We start from the raw sequence: 25,971 nt of genomic DNA on the forward strand, positions 1-25,971 counted from the left end.
TACTGTTGGCCTATTATTTTTAGCGGGTAAAAAGAGTCATGAAAGATGTTCAGCTAATTTAAAAGTGGTAGAGTCAGGGCAGCAGAGTGAATGATGGAGCATAACTCCCAAGGAGTAGTTTATGGCACTGTAGTGACCTTTGATAAACTGCTATATTGTAAAACTACCCAAGGGTAAAGAGTGCCTTCAGAAGTGAGGAATAGTGTGGTGTTTTTTAATGCACAACATAGAAATTTTTATGCCTTTAGTTCAGGTATGTAAGGCACTTCTCTGGGCCATATGGGAGGATACAAAGAGAAAGGTCTGTTTTGGGATTATTCTGTTTAATTTACCCACGTCTTAAAAGCAGTAGCATATATGCAATAGCCTACCTAGAGCATAAGGTAAGGATAAGGAGTATCAATTTAATGCCTTTCAGAAAGCAATGGACACTCAATAAATGTTATCTGTACCAAGGATTAGTTGCAGTATGTGATCCTGACTCGTGGCCTGGTTCTGGCCTTGGCAGTCAGGATTTTGCACGGTAAGGTAGTGACAAGGAGGATCAAAACCTCACTGTGTTAGAAGGAAAAACTATATGGGATCTACAGGGACTAAACTCAGTTTCATCCTACCTAATGCCCTCTGCCCTCCTGAAATTGTGTGTGTGTGTGTGTGTGTGTGTTGGTGGAGAAATAGCATTTTTTGTATTTATTTGTTTAAAATAAGTAGGATGGAAGTGGTCCAGGAAACAAGTTTGTATTTTAACTTGCTGATCTAAGTTGCAGAATTTCTTAAAAAAAAAAAAAAAAAAAAAGGAAAGAGGCTTATGAAATGACATAGCCTAGGAAGTATCCAGGTTTGATAACTTTTGCCTTGTTCACCTGGCTTGATGTGCCCTGTTGAGCCCTGTTGAGTTGATAGACTTTGCATAATAGTAGTCTAGTATTTCAGTAGATAGTATGACCAATCCGGCATCTTTTCAGTTGGGCCCAGAGGTGACTCACACATCAAAGATTTCCCTTGTCTTTACCAAAAACTCATTTTCTAGGTAGGAATAGTTTTTCACCTGCAGCCCTCACCCCACATCAGAAAATTTGTTCTTCTTTTGTATGTCAACCATACTCTAATTTAAAAAAAGAAAAAAGAAAATTTGTTCTTCTTCAAGACTTGAATTTGAGCTAAATTGCAAACGTGGCTGTAGATAGAACCTTCTAATCTTTTTTTTTTTTTTTTTCCCAAGGGTAACAAAAGTACCTTCTAATCTTGACAGTGATGCTTATTGGCTCAGTAGGAGCTCAGGTTGTAGACACATCTCCTCATGAGTAGCCTGGCATCAATCCCAGTTGAACTCTCAGTTCTCAGAGCTTCACTACTGTTTTACTTCCCCAGTGTTCCAGAATGCAGGATCTTATTATTATTAAGATAATAACCTCACTGAAAGGGTACTTTGACTAATGTGAGCAGTAGAGAGGTAAAAGATTCAGCTTCTGCTTTTAAGGAGACTCACAGTATTTATACAGTACTCTCTGAAAGGATCATCCTAGTCTTTGTTTGCCACTTCTGTTGATGGATCACAGTCTGTCCCTGTAGTTCGGTGTGACTAATTAGAATGATTCTGCTGTTCGGGTAATGATGGAGTTGAGTTGAAGGGAGAAGGGGAGGTTTGTTTTATCATCACGTTGGAAGGGCTTGTGCAAATGTAGTCAGCAGCTGTTTGGCTTTTATTGTTCTTTTTCTGTACTTCAGTATGTTCAACAGCAGTTGTTTAATTAAATGAAAACATAATAGAGCAATGTGTTGATTTGGAGCCCCAGTCATAGTGGAAGTGATCATAGAAGTAACAATTTATTAGTATCATATAAACCAAGGATTGCAAACTTAAATGCCTGAGTATCAGGCAGGTAATGTAAATGAGTGAAGCAAGCCAGGTACAAATATATTAGGATGTAGCGGGGACTATAGTGTACTGGAATGTGGGCACAGTATGACCTGTCTTCCTATTTTTTCAGGAGAAACTTGAAATTCAGATCATTGTGTTTTAAACTCTTGGCAACTAGTTAAAGTCTTTTAAAGCCTTTTTAAAAAAAATTTATTTATTTATGATAGTCACAGAGAGAGAGAGAGAGAGAGAGGGAGGCAGAGACACAGGCAGAGGGAGAAGCAGGCTCCATGCACCGGGAGCCCGACGTGGGATTCGATCCTGGGTCTCCAGGATCGCGCCCTGGGCCAAAGGCAGGCGCCAAACCGCTGCGCCACCCAGGGATCCCCTTTTAAAGCCTTTTTGAGATAGAATAAAATATGTCTTTGGATTGTATTCTACCCATCATCAGTGGATGATGTCCCCTAATATACAAGATAAGCATCCTTATGAGACTTAATCGTTGTAGTTCTTTATGTATAATTACACAGGCTAACTTTTTTCTTTGTCCTACTCTGTAAATTGTCACCCTTAGTTGTCACCTTGGGTGCTCTGTTAAAAGAGGAGTGAGAAAGAGAAGCTCTATTTCATTTTTCATCTCTAAGTAGAAAGGATATTTTTGTACATTTCTTAGTGGGTTACCTTGTGTATAGTTCTTGGGATAGACTCAGAATCCCCATGAAGGAGGTGCCATGGCAGAGCTGAGGTACACTAGTCACCTGATTATTGGGTTTGGGAGGATTTTCCAGTTGTGGCCTCTCAGGGCACCAACTCTTCCTAGTTTGATTTTCACTTACCTCTACTCTTTGGGTAAATTTCTTGAACCCAGTAAGTTGTTTACTAATTTAGTAATTCTTGGTCACTCTCCGTGCTTTATTAGCATAGGATATATTCCTTGGCCAGCTCTGGGAATCTTACAAGTTGCATCTCTAGTGTTTCTCTGGGATGTTTGAGATACTGAGTAAAGATAAGCCTTGGAATGGCCAGTTGTGGGTCATTTAGCTTCTGCCCTCTCAAAAAGCCCATTAATTTTTTTGGTTTGCACAGCTCTGTATTATACATCAAAGCACCATGAAACAGACAAACAGTTTTTGCCTTTGGAGAATCTAATTTCTTATTGGGTAAGGACAACTTTTTTTTTTTTTTTTTTTTTTTTTTAAGATTTTATTTATTTGAGAGAGAGAGAGAAAGGGAGAGTGAGCATGAGCAGGGGGAGGGGGAGAGGGAGAAGCAGACTCCTCCACAGAGCAGGGAGTGATGAGGGGCTCCATTCCAGGACCCTGAGATCATGAGCTGAAGGTAAATGCTTAACCAGCTGAGCCATCCAGGCGCCCCTTATTGGATAAGCAATTTTAAAAGCAAATAAGAAAAAAGACCCTTAAACAATGGTATACTAATAACATCTCTTGGGGCACCTGGGTGGCTTAGGCAGTTAAGTGTCTGCCTTCAGCTTGGGTCATGATCCCAGGGTCCTGGGATGGAGCCCTGAGTTGCTCCCTGCTCTGTGGGGAGTCTGCTTCTCTCTCTTCCTCTGCCTACCGCTCCCCCTGCTTGTGCTCTCTCTCTCTGTCAAGTAAATAAATAAAATCTTAAAAAAAAAAAATTTATTTAAAACCAAAGAAAATAAGACCCAACATACATATATGAAGAATTGACAGTTAAATAATTAAATATTTCAGAGAAGAAATGTGAACATTCATATAGCACATGAGGAAACTTCAGGAAAATAGATGTGAAAATAGAATAGACTGGTGGGTAATGTGGGTTCTTTTTGTCTACAGAGTAGCCTGTGTGGAATTTGTAACTTCTGATAGGGAAACAAATATGGGATGCAGAAAGGTTTGCCTGCCTGGCTTAGAATCATTGTTTTCTATGAAGTCATTGTTCTCACAGGAGTTGGATGTGAGCTGCACTGTATTGAAGAGTCAGTCTTTGATATTAGTTTATCCCTTTGTTCATTTGCTCCTTGAGTATTTATCATTTATCTTACAGGCATTGCAGATAAAAAGGTGAATAAATCATGATGTCTTCCTGAGATGCTTATAGACTCATGGGAGAGACAGATTAAATGAATAAGTATAAATCAATATAAGTTCTTTAGAGCTATGTACGGTATAATGGGATGACAAAAAAGGAGTCCTAATACTCTCTGGAGGCAGTGGGTTAGCTAGGGAAGGTCTTAGGTATTATAATAACAGGTAATTTTTGGAGGGTTTATTAAATAGTGCTCTTGCCATACTAGGTGCTTTACAGTCTTCTTATGTAGGCCTCACAACAAACAGATGAGGAGGTACTACCTTCATTTTGCAATGGAGAATTGTAAATTGAAGCTCAAAAAGGCTAAGAAACTTGGCTAAGATCATAAAGGTGGTAACAGGACTGTTTTGCTTCTGAAGCTTGTTCTTGTAACCACTGGTATTCTGATTTTCACTGACTTTTGGATTGATTGATTGATTGTTATTATTACTATTTAAACATTTATTTATTCATGAGAGACACAGAAAGAGAGAGAGGCAGAGACACAGGCAGAGGAGAAGCAGGTTCCACGCAGGGAGCTGGATGTGGGACTCGATCCTGGGACTGATTCCAGGATCACACCCTGGGCTGAAGGCAGGTGCCAAACCGCTGAGCCACCCAGGCATCCCCCCCACCCCACCCAAATATTTAAAACAGAAAAGGAGCAGCAAGTGTAAAGACAGACAACAGGGGATCCCTGGGTGGCTCAGAGGTTTGGCGCCTGCCTTTGGTCCAGGGCACGATCCTGGAGTACCAGGATGGAGTCCTGCATTGGGCTCTCAGCATGGAGCCTGCTTCTTCCTCCTCCTGTGTTTCTGCCTCTCCCTCTCTCTATATCTTATCATAAATTAAAAAAAAAAAAAAAAAAAAAAAGGACAACAAAGACCATGACTTTAAAAAGAAGGAACTTGGGATCCCTGGGTAGCTCAGCAGTTTGGCCCCTGCCTTTGGCCCAGGGCGCGCAATCCTGGAGTCCCAGGATCAAGTCCCACGTCGGACTCCCGGCATGGAGCCTGCTTCTCCCTCTGCCTGTGTCTCTGCCTCTCTCTCTCTCTCTCTGTGTCTATCATAAATAAATAAATAAATCTTTAAAAAAAAAAGAAGGAACTTGTGATGGTCTATGTCATACATGCAAAGAATATGTATAGCATATATGGGGCATCAGTATCCCCTACCCAGCTTAAAAACAAAATGTCGGGATCCCTGGGTGGCGCAGCGGTTTAGCGCCTGCCTTTGGCCCAGGGCGTGATCCTGGAGACCCAGGATCGAATCCCACGTCGGGCTCCTGGTGCATGGAGCCTGCTTCTCCCTCTGCCTATGTCTCTGCCTCTCTCTCTGTGTGACTATCATAAATAAATAAAAATTATTAAAACAAAACAAAAAAAACAAAAAAAAAAACCCAAAATGTCGCCAAAACAAAGCTGCTTGTGTGTCCTTCCCTGTTAGTCACATTCCCCCTCCTGCTGGCCACTATTCTGAATTTTTTGTGCGTTTCCCTGATGTATAGTCTTAACTGGAATTGCTGAGATATGGGATATGAAGTTCTTCAATTTTGCAAGATAATGCCAAATTGTAACCCAGATGAGTTGTATCAATCTGCATACTCACCAGCCACTTGCCCTGCATTTTTTACCAACTCCTAGTATAGTCAAATTGGGTACTATTGGGTACCAGCCACCCTGGTACCCCTAGACTCAGCTTTAAATAGACTACTTTCAAAGAATATGTGTGGCTTACAGTCTCTGGACCAGTGGCTTGTCTGGCTGGGGATGTTAGTTGCTGCTTATTTGGTTGTTCCTTTTAATGTTATTTCTGATACAAGATAGACCTTAAGTTCTTTTTTGCCATATTTATATGAGGTCTCTGCAAGCCTTTGTGACCTTGTGACAAGGGGTTCTAGGCTGTTGGCCTACCAGGTAGCATGTAGTTCATCTGAGCTTCCCATTTGAAGCTGAAGGGCAGATTTCCTTGGGAGAATCCCTCTGTGAGGAGACAAATGCTCAGAGGCCTGGCAGGTGATTAAGCAACTCTGTATAATCTTTGAAAATAATTCTTCATTCTCTAGTTGTTTCTTTTTTACTATGAAAAGAAGCTTGAGACAATGATTTTTTTTTTTTTTTTTTTTTTTTGCTTAGATCTCCACTGTCTTAGAAAGTTGTTAGCTTTTGGTGCTTAATAAAATTTTTTTAAGATTTTATTTATTTATTTATGAGAGAGAGAGAAAGAGGGACAGAGACATAGGCAGAGGGAGAAACAGGCTCCATGCAGGAAGCCTGACATGGGACTTGATTCTGGGACTCCAGGATCACACCCTGAGTCAAAGGCAGATGCTCAACTGCTGAGCCACCCAGGCATCCTGGTGCTTAATAAATTTTGATAAAATGATAGGTTGATTACTTCAGTTGGAATCTCAGTTCAAAATTTATTTCCTCCAGGAAGCCTTCCAAATAGCTGGTAGATCCTTAATCAATTAATTAATTAGCACTTTAAAAAATTTTGTAGTATAGTGTTGTTGTTTACCTGCTGCTGTGTTATTTTCAGTATGGGTGTTTTCTCTCATTCTCTTAGTTCTTTGAAAGAGAAATTAAATATTGTTATAATGTCTCTTTATAGGCCTTTTAAAGATTTTATTTATTCATGAGAGAGAGAAGGCAGAGACAGGCAGAAGGAGAAGCAGGCTCCCTGCAGGGAGCCCGATGTGGGACTTGATCCTGGAATTCCGGGATCATGCCCCAAGCTGAAGGCAGTTGCTCAACTGCTGAGCCACCCAGGTGTCTCCAATATATATAAATATTTTGCTATTTTATTTATTTACTTTAGAGGGAGAGGGAGAGAGACTGCAAGCGGGGTGAGGAGCAGAGGGAGAGGGACAAGCAGACTCTGCTGAGTGCAGAGCCCAACACAAAGCTCAAGCTTACAACACTGAGATCATGACTCCAGGTGAAATCAAGAGTCAGACACTGACTATACCACTCAGGTGCTCCCCAAATATTTTTTATAATAGTAGGTATTCAGTATACATACTGAATAATAACTATGTATTGAAGGCCTTCCATGATATAGCCCACATTTGCTGTTTTAGCTTTACCTCCTATTATTTATTCCCCTAGGAATAATATTCCAGCCAGTCTGGAATAATCATGATCCCCTAAACACCTACTGAATTTTCCTACCTATGAGCCTTTACCCTTCCCATTCTTCCCTTATATTTTTGACTGTTGGATCCTGTCTGGCAGCACCTGGGTGACTCAGCTGGTTAAGCATCTGGCTCTTGATTTTGGCTCAGGTCATGGTCTCTAGTTCCTGAGATCAAGCCCTGTGTAGTCTGGCTCCATGCTCAGCCTGGAGTCCACTTCTCTCTCTCCCTCCCTCTGCCCCTCTTTTCCTCATTCTCTTGTGTTTGCACTCTCTCTCTCAAGAAAATGGAATCTTGTTTTTCAGTTGCCTTCCAGAGCCCTCTACCAGAAATAATTTTCTTTGCTCCAGTATTGTGACAGTATGTATTACTCATGCATCGGAGATATACATGGGTTTGTGTGTATATGTATGTGTTTTATCTAATCTACTAGATTATAAATTCCTTTTGGGTGGGTAATGACAGTTACTGTATGCTGTGCCTACTCTTTTGCTTAGCATGTATTAGGTAATGTCTGACCAAAATAAATTTTAGCTAATTAAATTTGATGGCTACGCCTAATCATTTACAAATGGAAAAATACAACTACTTTTCACTCTTCTAATTATTTTTGTAAATATTTATTTATTTTTAAAATATTTTATTTATTATTCATGAGAGACACAGAGAGAGGCAGAGACATAGGCAGAGAGAGAAGCAGGTTCCATGTAGGAAGCCCGATGTGGGACTTGATCCTGGGACCCTGGGATCATGTCCTGAGCCAAAGGCAGACGCTTAACTGCTGAGCCACCCAGGCATCCCATAAAGATTTATTTATTTGAGAGAGAGAGAGTGAGTGTGGTCACAAGTGCAAGTGAGTGTGGTGGGAGAGGCAGAGGGAGAGAATCTTCAAGCAGAACTCCCACTAAGTGGAGAGTCCAGCTTCAGCTCAGTCCCACCATCCATGAGATCATGACCTAAGCAGAAACCAAGAGTTGTTCGTTCAACCAACTGAGCTATCTAGGGACCCCTTCACTATTCTAATTTAAAAATAGGTAACATATATGTGTGACACAAAACTCAAGAGATACAAAAGAATATACGGAGAAAAGCAAGTCTTCCTCTCATCCTTGTTCCCCACTTCCCTTCTCTAAGAGGCAACCTCTGTTAGCAATTTCTTCAAAATCCTTCTAGAGATATAGAGCATATTCATCTTGCCTAAATAATTTAAGAAAGGAATGATACTAAAGATTTTATCTTTTTCTTTTCTGATACTTTGACTTATTTTTGAATTTGTTCATCTTCTATTTCTTGGTTCTCCTCCTTATTGTTATGTATGTATTCATTGTTGAATCTTCTCAGAAGAGAACATTGTGTGCCTAGGGCATTTGGAAAGTAGATAGGGATGCCTGGGTGGCTCGGCAGTTTAGCGCCTGCCTTCAGCCCAGGGCATGATGCTGGAGTCCCGGAATCGAGTCCCCGTCAGGCTCCCTGGATGGAGCCTGCTTCTCCCTCTGCCTATGTCTCTGCCTCTTTCTGTCTCTGTCTCTGTCTCTCTGTCTCTCATGAATAAATAAAATATTTTTATTTTTTTTAAGACTTTATTTATTTAATGAGAGACACAGAGAGAGAGAGGCAGAGACATAGGCAGAGGAGAGGAAGGCCCCATGCAGGGAGCCCAATGTGGGACTCGATCGGAAGACTCCAGGATCACGTCCTGAGCCAAAGGCAGACGCTCAACTGCTGAGCTACCCAGGCGTTCCAAATAAAATCTTAAAAAAAAAAAAAAAAAAAGGAAAGTAGATGGTCTTCTGGGACTAACTTAATTGTTTCTTTCCTTTTTTTTTTTTTTTTTTTAAACCTAGTATCGGGGGATCCCTGGGTGGCTCAGCGGTTTAGCGCCTGCCTTATACTCAGGGCGTGATCTTGGGAGTCCCGGGATGGAGTCCCACATCGAGCTCCCTGCATGGAGCTTGCTTGTGTCTCTGCCTCTCTCTCTCTCTCTGTCTCTCTCATGAATAAATAAATAAAATCTTAAAAAAAAAAAAAACAAACCCAAGCCTAGTATCTTTTAATTATCATTAAGGTAAATGTATTATTATGTTGGATTCTCTTGTGGATTTGAAGAAGGTGTTATGGTCCTGACAACATTTTTACCTGTCCTTTTCCCCTTTATTATAATGCTTTTCATACTTCTTGCTTTCTGAGGGCCCTGTCTTATACAAAATATGCAAATGGTACTACTAGAAGGATGTATTTTTTTCTGTGTATCTGTAGCTTATTTTCTTTTAGATCTGACTAAACTCTGTAAATACCTCATGGGCAGAAATGACATCTGATCTCTTTCGTCATTATTAATTTTAAATTATTATTGATGGTATAAATTGATGGAATAAATTCTCCATCCTGCTATAATTTTTTAAAAAAATTCTCCTTGTAAAAAAATTAAAACATTGTAGTAAGGCTACAAATGTCCTCTGATTACACCCTGATTTCATAATACCTTCTCCAGAGATGACTATGGTTACTGAGTTTGGGGTACATCTACCCAGACCTTTTTTAAAAATCATTTATTTATTTATTTGAGAGAGTGATGAGAAGGGGAGTGGGGGTCTGGGGACACAGAGGGAAAGAATCTCAAGCAGACTCCTCACTGAGCGTGGAGCAGGGTGGAGCCTGATGTGGGGCCCAATCTCACCCTGGGATCATGACCTGAGCTGAAATCAAGCGTCAGACACCCAACCGAGATTCCCAGGCATCCCCTCTCTCTGAATAAATAAATAAAATCTTCTCTGCCCCTCCTCCCACTCGTGAATTCTCTCTCTCTCTCAAATAAATAAATCTTTAAAAAAAAGGTGGGGGGAGGGTCCTTGATACCAAGAACAACCCTGAGTTTCTACTATTCTCATTATTACTGGGAAATTGATTATTGTTTTATTTTTTTTTAAGATTTTATTTATTTATTCATGAGAGAAAGGCAGAGACATAGGTAGAGGGAGAAGCAGGCTCCCTTTGGGGAGTTTACATATGTATATATTCTCTATTTACTTATGTATATATTACCTGGACAAAATACATTAAGTACACTTAACTACATGGATAACTCAAACATAATGTTTCAAGGGAAAAGGTCAAACTGCAGAAAAATACATGCAATATTATATTAGTTACATAAAGTACAAAAATATGCAGAATAATGCTATATGTTATTTAAAGATATATATCAGTGAAGCAAAAGTATGAAGCAACATAAAAGTTTAATAAATATCAGATTTAGAATAGTGAGACCTATGGATGAAAGAGAACAGGATATGATTAGGGAAAATTTACAGAAATTTTAGTTGTACTATTCTTTATCTGGATACTGGCTATTCTGTTGCTCTTTATATTATACTATGTGTTAAATATTGCATAATATTAAAAACAAAAATCTGGTATTTTATGTAGGGTGGGTAGGTTTTTTTGTTTTTTTGTTTTTTTTAAGATTTTATTTATTCATGAGAGATGGAGAGAGAGAGAGAAAGAGGCAGAGGGAGCAGCAGGCTCCATTCCATGCAGGGAGCCCAACTCGGGACTCAAGCCTGACTCGGGACTCCATCCGGGGTCTCCGGGACCACATCCCGGGCTGAAGGCGGTGCTAAACCGCTGAGCCACCCAGGCTGCCCTGGTTGGTTTTTACATAAATGGTAACATAGGGTCTTGTACTCCAGTTTTGTTTTGTGTTTTCATTCCATATGTCTGAGAGCTCTTTCCATGTCTTACTTACTTTGTATCCTTAGTACTATGAAAGATGTCATATGCATAGTAGGTGCTTAGTAATACTTGTGGAATTCTTTCTTCCCTTATCCTTTTTTTAAAAAATTTATTTATTTATGATAGTCACACACACACACACACAGAGAGAGAGAGAGAGAGAGAGAGGCAGAGACATAGGCAGAGGGAGAAGCAGGCTCCATGCACCGGGAGCCTGACGTGGGATTCGATCCCGGGTCTCCAGGATTGAGCCCTGGGCCAAAGGCAGGTGCTAAACCGCTGCGCCACCCAGGGATCCCTCTTCCCTTATCCTAATAGCCTAACTGTTTTAACTTTCCTGGAGCCTGATATAAATGTTTGACTATATGCCTCCCTCACCCTTCCCTGTCTGCTTTTTAAAATTTTGTCCTTGTGAGGAGGGTTTCTAAATAATGTAAAGTGGAAATGGTTTTTTACATGCTCCTAGGGTTTTCTCTATGCTAAGAAGATACTCTTTTTTTTTTTTTTTTCACGTGGGAAGAAAATTAAGTATCTTTTCTAAGTGCTGTTCTAGGCAGTGCGCGTGCGCACACACACACACATATATCCTATAATAATTCAGTTGGGAACACTTAAAGTACTAAAGTAGTGTTTTAGCTTCACTTCAGAGATTCATACAGAAGCAGCTTTAAAATGAGTCTATCTGTCAATCTAACTTATTAGACAGTTCCTGCTATAAGCAAGTGAACTTGACTTTTCAGAACTTTTCAAAGGTTGTATTACGGCCACTATCCAGTTTTGTAGAGCTGACTTGGTAGAATGGATGTAGTCTATAAGCTGACATTCTAACTGTGGTTCTAAACCAAGGCTATTTTTCTAACAGCTTTCGTTCTTTTCTTTTCACTTGACCTTTTATTGTTACTGTGAGGGAATAAAGAAGAACAAAAGGAAAATCTGAAATATGTCTTTAGTAACACAGAAGTATCTGCATACCTAAAATCCTCACAGGAGAGGTTTTGGGGATAGTTGGCTTTGAAGAATTTGATATGCTTGCTAGAGATTGTTGGGTGCTTTTGAGAAATTTTCTGGATTGATACTTTTTGAGTTGTATCTTGAACTTCTGGAGACCTCTAGGAGAGCCAGGTAGCTGGATTCATAACATAAAATGGACTTCATCCTATCCTAGTATTACTGATGGGGAATCGTGGTACTGGGAAGTTAAATCATAATTTTGACATTACCAGGTACTGATTTAAATGTGGGTATGCTCTGAGTAACCAAATATTAACTAATTTTTCTTTGAACTGTTTTGGTAGGTTTGCCAGGATGGTGGATAAAAATATTTACATCATTCAAGGGGAGATTAACATTGTGGTTGGGGCAATCAAACGAAATGCCCGATGGAGCACTCATACTCCACTGGTAAGTGGGGAATGGGCAAGATAGCTTGGTCACTGAGTTGTAAGGGATCTAATGCATGGTTAAAACAATAATTATGGACATCTGGGTGTCTCAGTGGTTGAATATCTGCCTTTGGCTCAGGGTGTGGTGCCCAGGTCCCAGGATCGAGTCCTGTATCAGGCTCCCATAGGGAGCCTGCTTCTCCCTCTATCTGTGTCTCTGCTTTTCTTTTCTTTTTTTCTTTTTTAGAATTTGGTGTTTTTTTGTTTTTGTTTTTGTTTTTTTTTAAGATTTTACTTATTTAAGACACAGAGAGCGAGGCAGAGATACAGGCAAAGGGAGAAGCAGGCTCCATGCAGGGAGCCTGATGTGGGACTTGATCCTGGTCTCCAGGATCACGCCCTGGGCTGAAGGCAGGTGCTAAACTGCTGAGCCACCCAGGCTGCCCTGTCTCTGCCTATCTCTTTGTATCTCTCATGAATAAATAAATAAAGTCTTAAAAAAAAACCCAAAACAAAACCATGATCAATTTCCTAGTAATAATGAGAATAGTAGAAACTCAGGGTTGTTCTTGGTATCAAGGACCCCCCCCCCTTTAAACATTTATTTATTTGAGAGAGAGAGAGAGAGAGAGCGATACACGAGTGGGAGGATGGGCAGAAAAAAAGAGAGAGGGGAAGCAGACTCCCCACTAAGTGAAGAGCACTACATGGGGCTTGATCTTGCAACCCTGAGATCATGACTTGAGCTAATCAGGAGTTGGATGCTACTGATTGAGGCACCCAGGCACCCCTATCAAGGACCCTTCTATTTTATTCTAACTAATGTCAAATTTATAGGCTGCTTTTTTTTTTTTTTGCCTCTGGGACCCAAAAGATGATAATTATTCTTCTATTTTTGTAGACAACTGAAGGTAGCACTTGAAACCTCTTAAATATGCCTAAAAATGTCAGGAAGATGTTTTACCCTTCAGATTCCCTAGGACTATAATTAGCTATCAAATTGATACATGGAGGGACATCTGGATGGCTCAATGGTTGAGTGTCTACCTTTGGCTCAGGACATGATCCTGAGATCCAGGATCGGGTCCCACTTCAGGCTCCCTGTGAGGAGACTGCTTCTCCCTTCTGCCTATGTCTCTGCCTCTCTCTCTGTGACTCTCATGAATAAATAAATAAAGTCTTAAAAAAAAATTGATGCGTGGAGTGTATCTTAGTGGTAGTACTCCTTGGGAGTATATAGAGCAGGCCATATATTGCCAATCAGATGAGTAAGAAACTTAACCTGTTGTAAAGCTGACTTTCTTTGTTGCATATGTATATTCAAGGATATTTTTTGCACAGTTGTATAGAATTGTATTTGACATTGTAAAAACAAGTTTAGACATTTCCAGCCTAGTGAATATATGTATATGTGTTTGGAAATTTCTCATGTTCATTTATAAAAATGGATTGTTTAGGGGCGTCTGACTGGCTCATTCTTAGAGGGTGAGACTCTTGGTCAGGGTTATAAGTTTGAACCCCACACTGGATATAGAGGTTACTTAAAATGATATGTGGAATATAAGAAATAGTGAAAGGGACGATAAAGGAAAGGGGGAAACTGAGTGGGGAAAAATTAGAGAGGAAGACAAACGAGAGACTCCTAACTCTGGGAAACAAAGAGTTGAAGAAGGTGAGGTGGGTGGGGGGATAGGGTAACTGGGTGCAGGCATTAAGGAGGGCACATGATGAAATGAGCTCTGGGTGTTACACTATGTGTTAGCAAATTAAATTTAAAAATAAAAAATAATAAAATAAAATAAAAGTAAAATATTAATAAATAAGTAGATAGATAAAATCTTATTGTTATTATTTTAGTAGGTTCCATGCCCTGTGTGGGGCTTGAACCTACAACTCTGAGATCAAGAGTCCCCTGCTCTACTGACTAAGCCAGCCAGGTGCCCCAAAAATAAGATCTTAAAAAAATAAAAATGGAGTCAGCAATGTCTTTGAAATGAATATGTATGATTATATAATGAGTATGAAGAAGGAGAAGAGATAGAATAATACATTATCTTCATCTTTTGGGGTACTGTAACAAAGTACCACAGATTGGGTGGCTTATAAACAAGAGAAATTTATTTCTCACAGTTCTGGAGACTGGAAGTCCAAGGTCAAGATGCCAGCAAGGTCAGGTGAGAGCCCTCTTCTAGGTCTCAGGCTTCTTATATCCTCACATGATGGAAGGAGCAAGGGAGCTCTCTTGGGTCTCTTTCATAAGGGTATTAGTTCCTTCTGGAGGCCCTAATCACCCACCTTTTAGAGGCTTTTACCTCTTATACCATCACATTGGACATTAGGATTTTTACATATAAGTTTTGAAGGGACACATGTTCAGACCATAGCACATGTAAAGACCCTGGCAATCTATGGTAGCTAGAGTGCTATGGTCATGGTATAGATTAGTATTTCAGAATTTACTATTTTAGGTAAGCCCAGAGTATCTTTATGAAATAGGAGATAAGGGAACTGGAAATCTGAACCATGGCTAACTTTCTTTTCCTCAGAAGGGAAACTTAATTGTTGGATTCAGACAAAGTGCCCTTGATCTGTCTGTTATTTCCCTTCTCCTCTTTATCTGATACTGACTTTTTTTTTTTTTTTTGAATCAATGTATTACAGGATGAAGAACGGGATCCTCTGCTGCATAGTTTCAGTAATCTAAAGGAGGTTTTAAACAATATAACAGGTAAGTCCCCACACCTAAATAGGATTATTTATACTAGTAGAAAAATACGTGTTTGATTTATTGCAGGAATGAACAAACTTTTTCTGTAAGGAACTATATAGTAAATATTTTAGGTTTTGCAGACCGTATTAACTGTGCAACTGCTCAGTTCTGCTATTATAGCTCAAAAGTAGACATAGATAATACTTACATGAATGAGTGATAAGTAAAAATTAAAAAAAAAAATAAAACAGAACAAGCCATGTTTGGCCCATGGGTGTAGTTTGCCCCGGTTTACTGCATTGCTGATTCTTTTCCTTGAGTTCCCTAGTACAATGTCCCACTTTACTGGGGAATCAGTGTTCATACAATTATAAGCTCCCTTTATTGTTTGAGTTATATGAAATTATTTTTGGTTATTTATGGTTTTAACTACTTTCTTTTTCTACCTCTTGCATGCCATGAGGTAGGAAGTTGGTGGCACAAATGAAGTTTTTATTACTTTTTTTTTTTTTTTAAGATTTTATTTATTTATTCATGAGACACACACACACACAGAGAGAGAGAGAGAGAGAGAGAGAGAGAGAGAGGCAGAGACATAGGCAGAGGGAGAAGCAGGCTCCATGCAGGGAGCCTGATGTGGGACTCCAGGATCATGCCTTGAGATGAAGGGAGATGCTCAACCGCTGAGCCACCCAGGCGTCCCAGAAGTTTTTATTACTTATTTTTACAAGTGAAGTTTTTAGTACTGACAATGAAACCTTTCTCTTCTAGAATGTTGTTATCAACTTTTAGGGCCTTAATTCTTAATACAAATCTTTCAGTCTTCATGTGTTCCCAGAATCATTTGTCCTTTTTTTATTCCCTGTTTTCCTAATTATAATAACTTCATGTAATATTTATATGTTTAGAATTTTCAAAGCTGCTTTCGTGTTTATTACCTTATTTGACTTTTACACAATTCTGTGAAGGAGCATGGCAGATATTGTCCCCTATTTATGAATGAAGTTGAAGTCCAGAGACATTTTAAATGATTTAGCTGAGGTTACGTTGATCCTAAGAGCTGGAGTCAAAAACAGAATGCTGGCCTGGTTTAGTGCCCTGGTCTGCATTGCTTCTGTTCATACAGTTAGAGGAGGATGTATACAGGAAGTACGTCCTGTTAGTTATATGTTATGTGTCAAGAGGAGGCAAGTCTCAGCACCTTTGGGTTTTTCAAGGGGAGAGAGTGAAAGGGACAGCCTCAGAGCTGTGTTCCTCTGTCAACCATAAAGGGCTTTTGCAATATACTTGGAATGCTTTTTAACTAGTAATGTATCTAAGACAACAATTGAAATAGTTTTTAGGTTTCTGCAAGTTAAGTAAGCAGTAAATAAATTTTCTCCTTTCATGAGAAATGTAGGAGAATATCTGGAGAAAAGTTTCTTTTTACTTTCTTAAACATGGGCTTGCTCCTAGGGTTCCTTCCCTACATGTTTTCTTTAAAGGAGCGATTTCACTCAGTTGAAAAGCATTGGAAATGTTAGGCAAGGATCAAAGTATAGAGGAAGTGGTGGTTAGCTGGTTAGTCAGGATTAAAGCTGCAACTTGGTGGCCTTTTCTTGTTTTATAGCCTGCATAAGTGACTTGGCTGCTTTAGGAAGTTGGCTACTTGCACAGAAGTTTTGTTTTTTTGTTTTTTTACTTTACAGATAAAGTTTACCTATCCCATTTTGAAAGAAAATGTAGTGAATGGGTATTTACAACTATTTTGGTGGCCAAAGTTCAGCGAGTAGTAGATCCTTGAATAATATGGATTTGAACTGTGTAGGAACACTTATCTGTGGGGGACACTTGGGTGGCTTAGCGTTTGAGCATCTCCCTTTGGCTCATGGCATGATCCTGGAGTACCGGGATTGAGTCCCACATTGGGCTCCCTGCATGGAGCCTGCTTCTCCCTCTTCCTATGTCTCTACCTGTCTCTCTGTCTCTCATGAATAAATAAATAAAATCTTAAAAAAAGAAAAAGGAACACTTATCTGTGGATTTTTTTCAGTATATGCAATATAGTACTGTAAATATATTTGCTCTTCCTTTAACTTTCTTTTTTTTAAGATTTTATTTTCAAGTAATCTCTGTACCCAATGTGAGGCTTGAACTCCACAACCCTAGGAGCAAGAGTTGCATGCTCTACGGACTGTGCCAGCCAGCATCCCCCCACCATGACTTTCTTAACATTTTCTTTTCTCTAGCTACTTTATTATGAGAATACAATATATAATACACATGACAAATGAAATGTATTTTAATCGATTGCTTTTGTTATTAATAAGGTTTCTGGTTTACAGGCTATTAGTAGTTTTGGGGGAATCGAAAGTTATACATGGATTTTCTTTTCTTTTTTTTTAAGATTTTATTTATTTATTTTAGAGAGAGTACAGCAGGGGAGCGGCAGAGGGAGAAGGAGAAGCAGGCTCCCCGCTGAGCAGGGAGCCCAATGTGGGGGTCAGTCCCAGGATCCTGGGATCATGACCTGAGCCGAAGGCAGACACTTGACTTATTGAGCCACCCAGGTGCCCCATACATGGATTTTCAACTGCAAGGGTGGGCGTTTTGGTATGCCAAACGCATAGGTTGGTAAAGGGTCAACTGTACTATCTTTTAAAAGATGTTAAAGAATTAAACATGTTAATATATTTGGAAACATAATATAAAACAAAATTTATACACAGTGAGGTATTGGTATTATTTATGGTTGAAAACACCCTAAAATGGCTGAAATCAGACTGGAGTAGCCTTGTAGGCTTTTTGGGCACTCTGTAGACCTTGAGGGGCTGAGATAGTCCTGCTATCCTGACAGAGCTACATTTCCTACTTTTCATCTAATCTATATCCCATACTTGTTTTCTCTATCCTGACATATCCCTGACATATCTCAAGAGACCATATATGTAGTAGGTGGTACAGTCAGGACTTGGGGTTTGAGACCACCTAAGAGCTGCCAATATTGAGTCTGCTGCTTAATTTTCTTACATCTTTGAGTCAGGAATCCATATTATCTGCTGCTTGAAACTTAATAAAACCAGAATGTGCTGAGGAGCCAGTTCTGTCAGTGGTACTAGGAACATAGTTGGGTATTGCCAAGCTTTCTCTTGGAGCAAGGAAGAAGGTGGTAGTATTTTCCAGGGCAGATGTTGAAATGGTGCCTGCCAAGGTTTTCCATTGTTCTCAGGTCTTAACATATCACCTGTGTGAAAAAATGACTGAGTGGACCAGAAATGGAACATTTCATAGTCTTCTGATTGGTTCTGACTCCACCCTCCCCCAGCGCTGGCTTCCAGGAGCAAGTTTATAGGTCAGCTGCCCCTGTGGTCCTGGAATCTGTAGTCCATGACCAATTTCTTGTTTCTTTTACTGAGACAAACAGATTTTTCTGATTGGCAGTGTCAGGAGGACTGCTTTCTTGGAAGCCTATTAATGTATTAGTGGTAGGAGGCTGGGAAAAGGTTTTGAACTTGGAAAGAGAAACTGAAGGGACTGCCTGCTCTGTGTGACTGAGAATGGTGTCCCACCTAGATTGGAGAAGTATGTCAGGAATTCTAGGACTTCATTCAGTTCAACTCATGAAACTGACTTGGGCTTAGACTCTTCTTATAAGAAGGATTTCTTTTTTTTTTTTAAGATTTTATTTATTTATTCATGAGAGACAGAGAGAGAGAGAGGAAGAAAGAGAGAGAGAGAGAAAGAGATACAGGCAGAGGGAGAAGTGGGCTCCATGCAGGGACTCCAGGATCACACCCTGGGCCGAAGGCAAGTGCCAAACTGCTGACCTACCCAGGCATCCTATAAGAAGGATTTCTATTTGCTTTTTTCTAGACATTTGCTGGCTTGGTTGGTTAAGAATATCACTGTTGGAAAGGGGTAGTTCATTGGACATTGTCAGTAAACCAAATGATTTTTTTTCTTATAAACAGAGGATCTTTTAAGTAGGTAAGCAGTACCTACTCTTCCATAAGTATTATCTGAGCATTGCAGAAGAAATAAGTTTATTGTCTCTAATAAGGTTAGTTAGCTAAGTCCATACTATTCTCACAAATTCATGTCTCTGGACTACATTCAGTATTTGCCCAAACTGCATGATGACTACATGCTTTGTAGCATTTAGAGTAATAAAATAGTCTAATACCAAATCTAAAGTGATGTTGCACTTTGAAGATACAGGGCACCTAAGAGCAAAGTTTGCTTGTTGCTATTTTGTATAAAACTTTGGCCTACCACCAGTGGGACTTGACTGCTGGCCCTCATTTGGTCTTTAAGTTCTCTTAGAAATCCTTTTAGGAGGTTATTCTGAAAGAGTTAATCAGATGTGCGGTTACCAGGGACTGGGAGGGGGTATGGGAAGTGACTACAAATGAGTATAGGGTTTCTTTTTGGAGAAAAAATAAAATGTTTATAAAACAAAACGTAAAATGTTATAAAACAAAACATAAAAATGTTCTGAATTAGGTAATGGTGATAGTTGTACAACTTTGTGAATATATTTAAAAACATTGAATTGTACAATTTAAAAAGGTAAATTTTATAGCATGTGAATTACATCTTAATTTTTAAAAACAGCAAATGTAGGAGCTGGAAGAGTAATGGGATTCACCAGTTCTTCCTCAGGACTCAGAGCTAGGGAGGGAAGTCTCTGACTGTAGTTGCTGCTGTGCTTTGAGCCCATTACCCAGCAAAGGCAGCACAAGGCTCTCTTCAGTCTCCTGGCCCAGTTTGTCCTTTTATGTCTCTCTCATTAACTCAAGAAGCACATGGCTTTTATATTTAAATTTATTCAAGCTGTAATCTTTGACATTTGAGTTAGCTTTTAGTACAGTTTTGCATTTATAGTAATATATATTATGTATTTTCTCTATCCCCAAAGAATCCGTTTTAATCTTTTCCGGATGCAAATTTCAGGCTGTCTTGTCCCATCTCCCCTCTCTTGCTCTCTTTCCCCTCCCCCCACGGAGTGTGTTTGATCAGGTGTGGCAGGAATATCCACTGTCAAGCTGCGCCCTTTATATTAGTCAATATTATCCTTCTCCCCCCTCCCTGTCTGTCTGCCCCTATGGGCTTTCCCAGTTGATTTATAATTTTGGAATTCTCATCGGAGTCTGTAATACAGTTTGTTCATTATTTAACCAAAACCTGTTTAATGAGCAGAGAGAGGCAATGTAAATGTTAGGCATGTTGCAGTGATGTACCTTTGTGCTTCTCAAAGCGGGTGGGTAGTTAACTCTGTGCTGCCTGCAGGGCTGGGGTGTCTTGGCCTTAGGGGTAGAAGGACTACTGCCTCTCTCTTACATCTGCCCAAACTCTGCCCTGGGCGTAGATCCTAAGGACATGTTTTCTTTTATTCTTCTAGAGACCTAGAAGGGGGCTCTTGGCATATTGGAGTTATCTTCAGTCTTATAGCTAGACCAGGTGGTAAGATCTGTGGCATGGGATAGGGAGATGAAAGAAAAAGGGAAATATCAGGATACTTGGTACTGCTCCTGGTTTTAGGTCTGAAGAAAGTAAGCAGTTTAAAAAAAAATTAGAAGAAGAAGAAGAAGAAGGTAAGCAGTTTAGAAGAATCCTTCTAGCCAGCATGGTCTGTGGTCTTTGATCTCTGTGTTCCCTAACTGGACAAGTCCTTGCAAGCCTTAGTGCCCTCATCCAGTAGAGCTTCATGGAAAGGGCTCTCTAGTCCATTGTGATTTGTGGTGTTTGACTATGATCATTTGTCTCCAGATTTAGGTTGCCTTTGTCCTTGGTCTTTAAGCTTAGATCATTACAAAGAGGTTCTTATCTAGGAAATTTTGGATTTAAAGCAGAGAGAGTGGAATAGTCAAAAGTATCATAACCAGAATCTTTTCTTAAGGGATTACCTCTTAGTGACTCTAAAGCCCTTAGGGCCAGAGTTTGAGGGAGACTTTTTAGTAGTGTATGTGTTAGGGATGGTGGGGGTTCGGTGGGGTGGGTAGTGAATTTGCCTTTGGAGATTTAACTCTAGGCATTTTTAATTCTGAGAACCTATGAAGATTGAGGGTATTTGGCATAGAACTAAGGTGGTCTTGAGGCCTAGTATAAGCATCTGTTAACTATGGAACTGTTTTAGCTTCTTGAATTTTTCTTTTTGGGGTTCACTAAGATTTGAATTCCTTCTGGGTCTGGGTTGTTGAATTGCATTTATTTATTTATTTATTTATTTATTTATTTATTTATTTATTTATTTGAATTGCTTTTAACCAATATTTGTTCAATATCTGCTATGTTCTAGGCATTTTGATTAGGCACTTAGGGATTGGGTCTATAATGGTAAACAGTCCACTCATAGCTACTGGTTTTACAAGACTAGTGGCTCTAGCTGACCATTCCAAGGCTAACGTTTGTGGCCTCTATTCTGTGTCATATGGTTGCCTATCAGGCATGGAATGGCTGATAGTGAATGAGGGCAATCTATTGCCATCTTTTCATGCCTTGATAACAAACAAGCCAAAGAAATGAACAAAAATTATAGCTTATATATTTGCTTATTGGCTTTCTCATGGAAAGCAGTTCTGGCCAGAATTTAGATACTCCAAAAGACATCAGTGGTTTGCGTACAGTAACTCTTGAGGGAGAGGATATTTTTTTACTGGACAGCAAGATTGGTGTACTTAAGTTGAAGAAGGAGAAGCAGGTGCCTGGAGAAAGTGGATGTATCAGGAGTTTATTTAAATATAGTTTATCCTGGACAAACACACCTGTAGAATACTGTCTGTCTCAAGCTCTGTGAATTCAGAGCTAGGAGGTTTGAATCCACGTACTCCAGAGGTTTGCAGAGAACATTTAAACAGAGTCTGGAAGCCAACCTGGGAGGAACAATGACTTAACACCTGTCTGGCTTAGATTTCTTAGAAATACCCTTCTAAGTAGAAGTGAAACTGTTCAAGGATGCCTCAGACTTCAAGTTTAATCTGTTTTGTTTGGCACATGGGGTGGTATCAGGAAAAGAGACTGAAGTAGTCTCTGTAAGGAAAAAGATTGAGTAAGGGTACATTATTTGAATAAAAATTTTGCTAGAGTTATCATCTCCCAAACTAATTGAATGCATAATCATTTTTTTCTAGGAGCCTGTAGTTTGGGGAGTAGTAAGTAATATATCATTATTAGCATGGAAAGAAGGTTGAATGAGTCATTGGCTTTGTCCCACTTGGAATTGAGCTTGTGAATTGTTCAAGACTTAAGTAGAGACTGAAAGAACCAAGTGTGTATGATAAAATCTGGCAGACGATTTCATGTAATGGGTTGAGTATTGGAAGAACAAGGCTGGGCATACAAGTATCTATTTCCTGTGCCCTTTATGACTTTTTTGTTCTATAAATAATAGATTGTGTTAGTTTAGAGATGGTTTAGCAACACATTAAGTAAGATGTGACCTGAATGTGAGTCAGACTAACATTGGCACCTTAGAATCTTGGTAGCTTGAGTGGCCTTAGACTTGTGGGCATTTTAGCACAGTTAGGGAAAATAAAGGCACTGTGATTCTTTTTTCCCCAGGGAATATTCATATCAATAAGATGACTCTAAGAGACCTAAATTTGTTGATTCTGTCATTCCTGGGAATGATTTGAACCCTTCTCAGTTGACACTTCTAAACCAAGAAGCTCTTCCAAACATATGTTTGTCCTAGAGATTAGAAAAATGAAGACTTTGTGGAGAAGAATCAGCTCTGCTTAGTCTGACTTCTTAGGTGCCCAGCTCTCCCTTTTTCTCTCCGTAATACTTAAACACATTTAGCCATCAGAATTAGTCTGCTGGCAAATTTTCCACTACATGTATCTGAAAGTGGGTTATGATAAAAAGGGCTTTCCTAATAGCTTGGGTTCAGAAGCAGAGGCAGAAGAGTCTAGTTTTTTTTGTGGTATAGGTTAAAGCATGATATGACAGTGTGATCTGAAGTAGGCAACAAAGTTACTGGTATTGCTGTCATTGCCATTGTCCTTTTGGCACAGACACTTCTTGAGGCCTGAAATTTCTGAGTATGTGCCCAGCTTGCCATGGCATCAATCAGATGAGTAAAAAGAGGAAAAGCCAGCTGCTGCTTTGTTTTTAACAAGGATGCAAGCAGAGAGTCTTTCTTCTTTTCCACTCACTCAAACTCAGGGTAAGTGCCAAGAGAGTTTCAGAAGAAGCCAAATATTTGAAATTCAACGTGCAGTTTTGATTAGAGATAGTAAAGAGTTATTTGTCTCAGCCTTGCCTTCTCTAACCACCTCTCTATGTTCCTAGACGCTTAATTGGTCACCCTAGTTTCTAAAATGATATGGATATGTTAATGGAAAGGATGAGTGCATTTGTCTTTTCTCTCCTGGCACCCATTAGAAAATAGAGCAGGGCATAGAGCAAAATGAAGATTCAATCATTTTAGCTCAGATCACCTCATTAAGAAAGGTTGGTTGATAGAGAGCAGTGACTCCCTTAATCTCTCAGTTTTGCTTCTGGAAACCAGAAGATAAGATGCTCCTTAGCAGGTTTAAGGCTTTTGTTTCTTTACTTAGGTCTTTGGAGATCCTGAAGGACTTAGATGGACAAGCACTCTTGGCTGCTTGTTGTCTGTCTGGCTTCTTATCATATACCTCTTTGTTAACACCAGCCTTCTGTTACCACTATTACTGCTGTAGGTTGAGTTGTGAAGGGCTGCCACATGTGCATACATCACAATTGACCTTTCCTTGTTCCATGCTTATTGAGCAATTACTTGCCCATTTGTAGAACTCACATTATTGCCTTAGGTTTCTGGCCCAGTGTAAAGTGGGAGCATCCAGGAAGTGGTCTGATAGACTGTGCATCAGAGGGCAATAAATTGGCATATGATTTGGTGGAAAGGCAGGGCCAGATGGAGTGTGGGAGCAAAGATTTTTCTTTAGTCAGCTATGCAGCTTGCTTCCAGGTGTCCTGGAAAGCAGCTTGGGAACTGGAGGCTGAGGGTAGTTGGGAACATTAACTAGGGAGGAAAAGGATCAAAAGGACTTCAGTGTTATCTGTGATGGGCCCCTGGATTGGGAAAAATCCTCTAAGAGTAGAGGGACAAATGAAATTTTCCTGATACTGGTAGGAATTTTTCCACTGATTATTCTTTCCTTTCAAATAAAGTGAGTTATTAATTGGCGGGAAAAATACAAAACTTGGGAGACTCCTAACAAGGGGTTGCAGAATGAGAGAGCCTCATTCCACATGAGATTTTCCATGACGGCTCATTCTTCTCTTTGGACAAACAAAAAGTTTAAGCATACTGGCTCCAAATTGATTAATAAAATGAGCTCTAAGGTATTATTATGACTGTCCTACCATGGGCTAGAGTGGTATCTTTCAGACTGCAGGTTGCATTCCATTAGTGGATTATGAAATCACTTTTTAAAAGGTCACACAGCATTTTCTCAGTTTTGTATTGTGAAAAAAGTTAAACTTCTGCAGTTATTTTCACACTTATTAACAGCCATATTTGCTTTATCCATATATATGTGTGTGTATTATTTTTTATGAGCTATATGAAAATAAGTTTCACACATGTTGGTATCTTACCCCTGCATACTTCAGCATGCACCTAAATAAGGACATTCTCCTGCATAATCATAATACCATTATCACACCTAAGAAACTTAATTTATTGATATTAGCTAGTATCCAGTCCATGATTTGCCCCTAAATTGCCTTTTTTAGTGATAGCTGGTTTTTCAAACCAAAATCCAAGCAAAATTCTCTTTCATTAGGTAGTTATAACTCCTTAGACTTTTAAAATCTAATATAGTTTTCTCTACCTTTTTTTCTTCTAGACATTGACTCTTTGAAGAGACTAGGCCATTTATCTTTAGAATGTTGTATGTTCTAGGTTTGTCTGTGTCTTTTTGGTATCATTTAACTTGTTCCTCTATCTCATATATTCCTATGTTCTAGAAGTTAGGATTAAAGGCTTAACTTGATGCAGGTTAAACATTTTTGGCAAGAGTACTTTGTAGGTGATTCTATGTATTTTATATTATATCACCACAGGGAGTATATATTGTCAGGTTTGTCCCACTATTGGTGGTATTAAGTTTGATTACTTGCTTCTGGTTTGTGATTGCCACATTTCCTTATTGTAAAATAAATTTATTTTTCCCTTTGCAATTAGTAAGTAATCTGTGAAGTAGTAATTGGGCACCTCGTGACTATCCTGTTCTCTAGTATCATTTTACCTAATGATCACCTACCGATGAGTTATTGCCAGTCATTTATTTCAGTGGGGTTTGCAAAATGATGATTTTTCTAATTCTGTCATTTTTTTCTACATTGATAAGCTGGCATTCTCTGTAAAGAATCACTTTCCTTCATAAACTGGAGGATGAACCATAGTTTCTCCTAAGAAAGCAGGGAAAATGCTTAATTATTTTCCTTTAATTGATAACTTTCAGAGTAAGGAGTTAGTGTTAATAATGATCACTAATGGTGGCAAATGAGGGTTTTCCCCCTTTTGGGGGGCTTGTGAATCTTTTATTTATTTGGTGTTTTACAATTCATTACATTTGATTATTTTTGGTGCTCAAATCATTTTGAGTTTAGCTCTTTCAAATTAGTTGTTTTGTTGTTTGATATAACCCCTTTTTAATTTTTTTTGTTTTTAATTATTATTTTTTTTTCCTCAAGATTTTATTTGTTTACTCATGAGAGACACAGAGAGAGAGAGAGGCAGAGACACAGGCAGAGAGAGAAGCAGGCTCCCTGCAAGAAGACCAGTGTGGGACTTGATCCCGGATCCTGGGATCATGCCCTGAGCTGAAGGCAGATGCTCAACTGCTGAGCCACCCAGGCATCCCTGATATAACCCCTTTGAGCACTTTCCTGTTTTCTGGTACCAGCTTCAGTTATGAAGGGAGGAAAGAAAAGGAATAGGATAGAAAGAATCCATGCATTACACATAATAAGGATAAGTATCATTTTGGGGAACTTTTGTTTTAGTTAGACATTGTATTCTGAATTGTAATGTAAACACTAAACAGTCTGAGCCACCCAGGTACCCCAAATTCAGCTTTTTTTAGATGCCACATAAAATGAGATACATTATTTCCTTCTCTTA

The 25,971-nt window shown here is 39.3% G+C and overlaps 1 protein-coding gene across 9 annotated transcripts in view; it reads left to right on the forward strand.

The window, feature by feature from the left end:
• The window catches only part of GBF1 (golgi brefeldin A resistant guanine nucleotide exchange factor 1), a 120,816-nt gene that overhangs the window by 962 nt on the left and 93,883 nt on the right, over nucleotides 1–25,971 (forward strand). For all 9 annotated transcript variants that reach the window (XM_025467018.3, XM_025467020.3, XM_025467019.3 and 6 more), the window contains exons 2-3: nucleotides 12,080–12,185; nucleotides 14,828–14,894. In XM_025467018.3, the coding sequence (XP_025322803.1) occupies nucleotides 12,090–12,185; nucleotides 14,828–14,894 (163 nt within the window). In that variant the 5' untranslated portion in view covers nucleotides 12,080–12,089. The remainder of the gene's footprint in view (nucleotides 1–12,079; nucleotides 12,186–14,827; nucleotides 14,895–25,971) is intronic.

Source organism: Canis lupus, chromosome 28 (assembly GCF_003254725.2).
Source record: "Canis lupus dingo isolate Sandy chromosome 28, ASM325472v2, whole genome shotgun sequence".
NCBI lineage: Eukaryota > Metazoa > Chordata > Mammalia > Carnivora > Canidae > Canis > Canis lupus.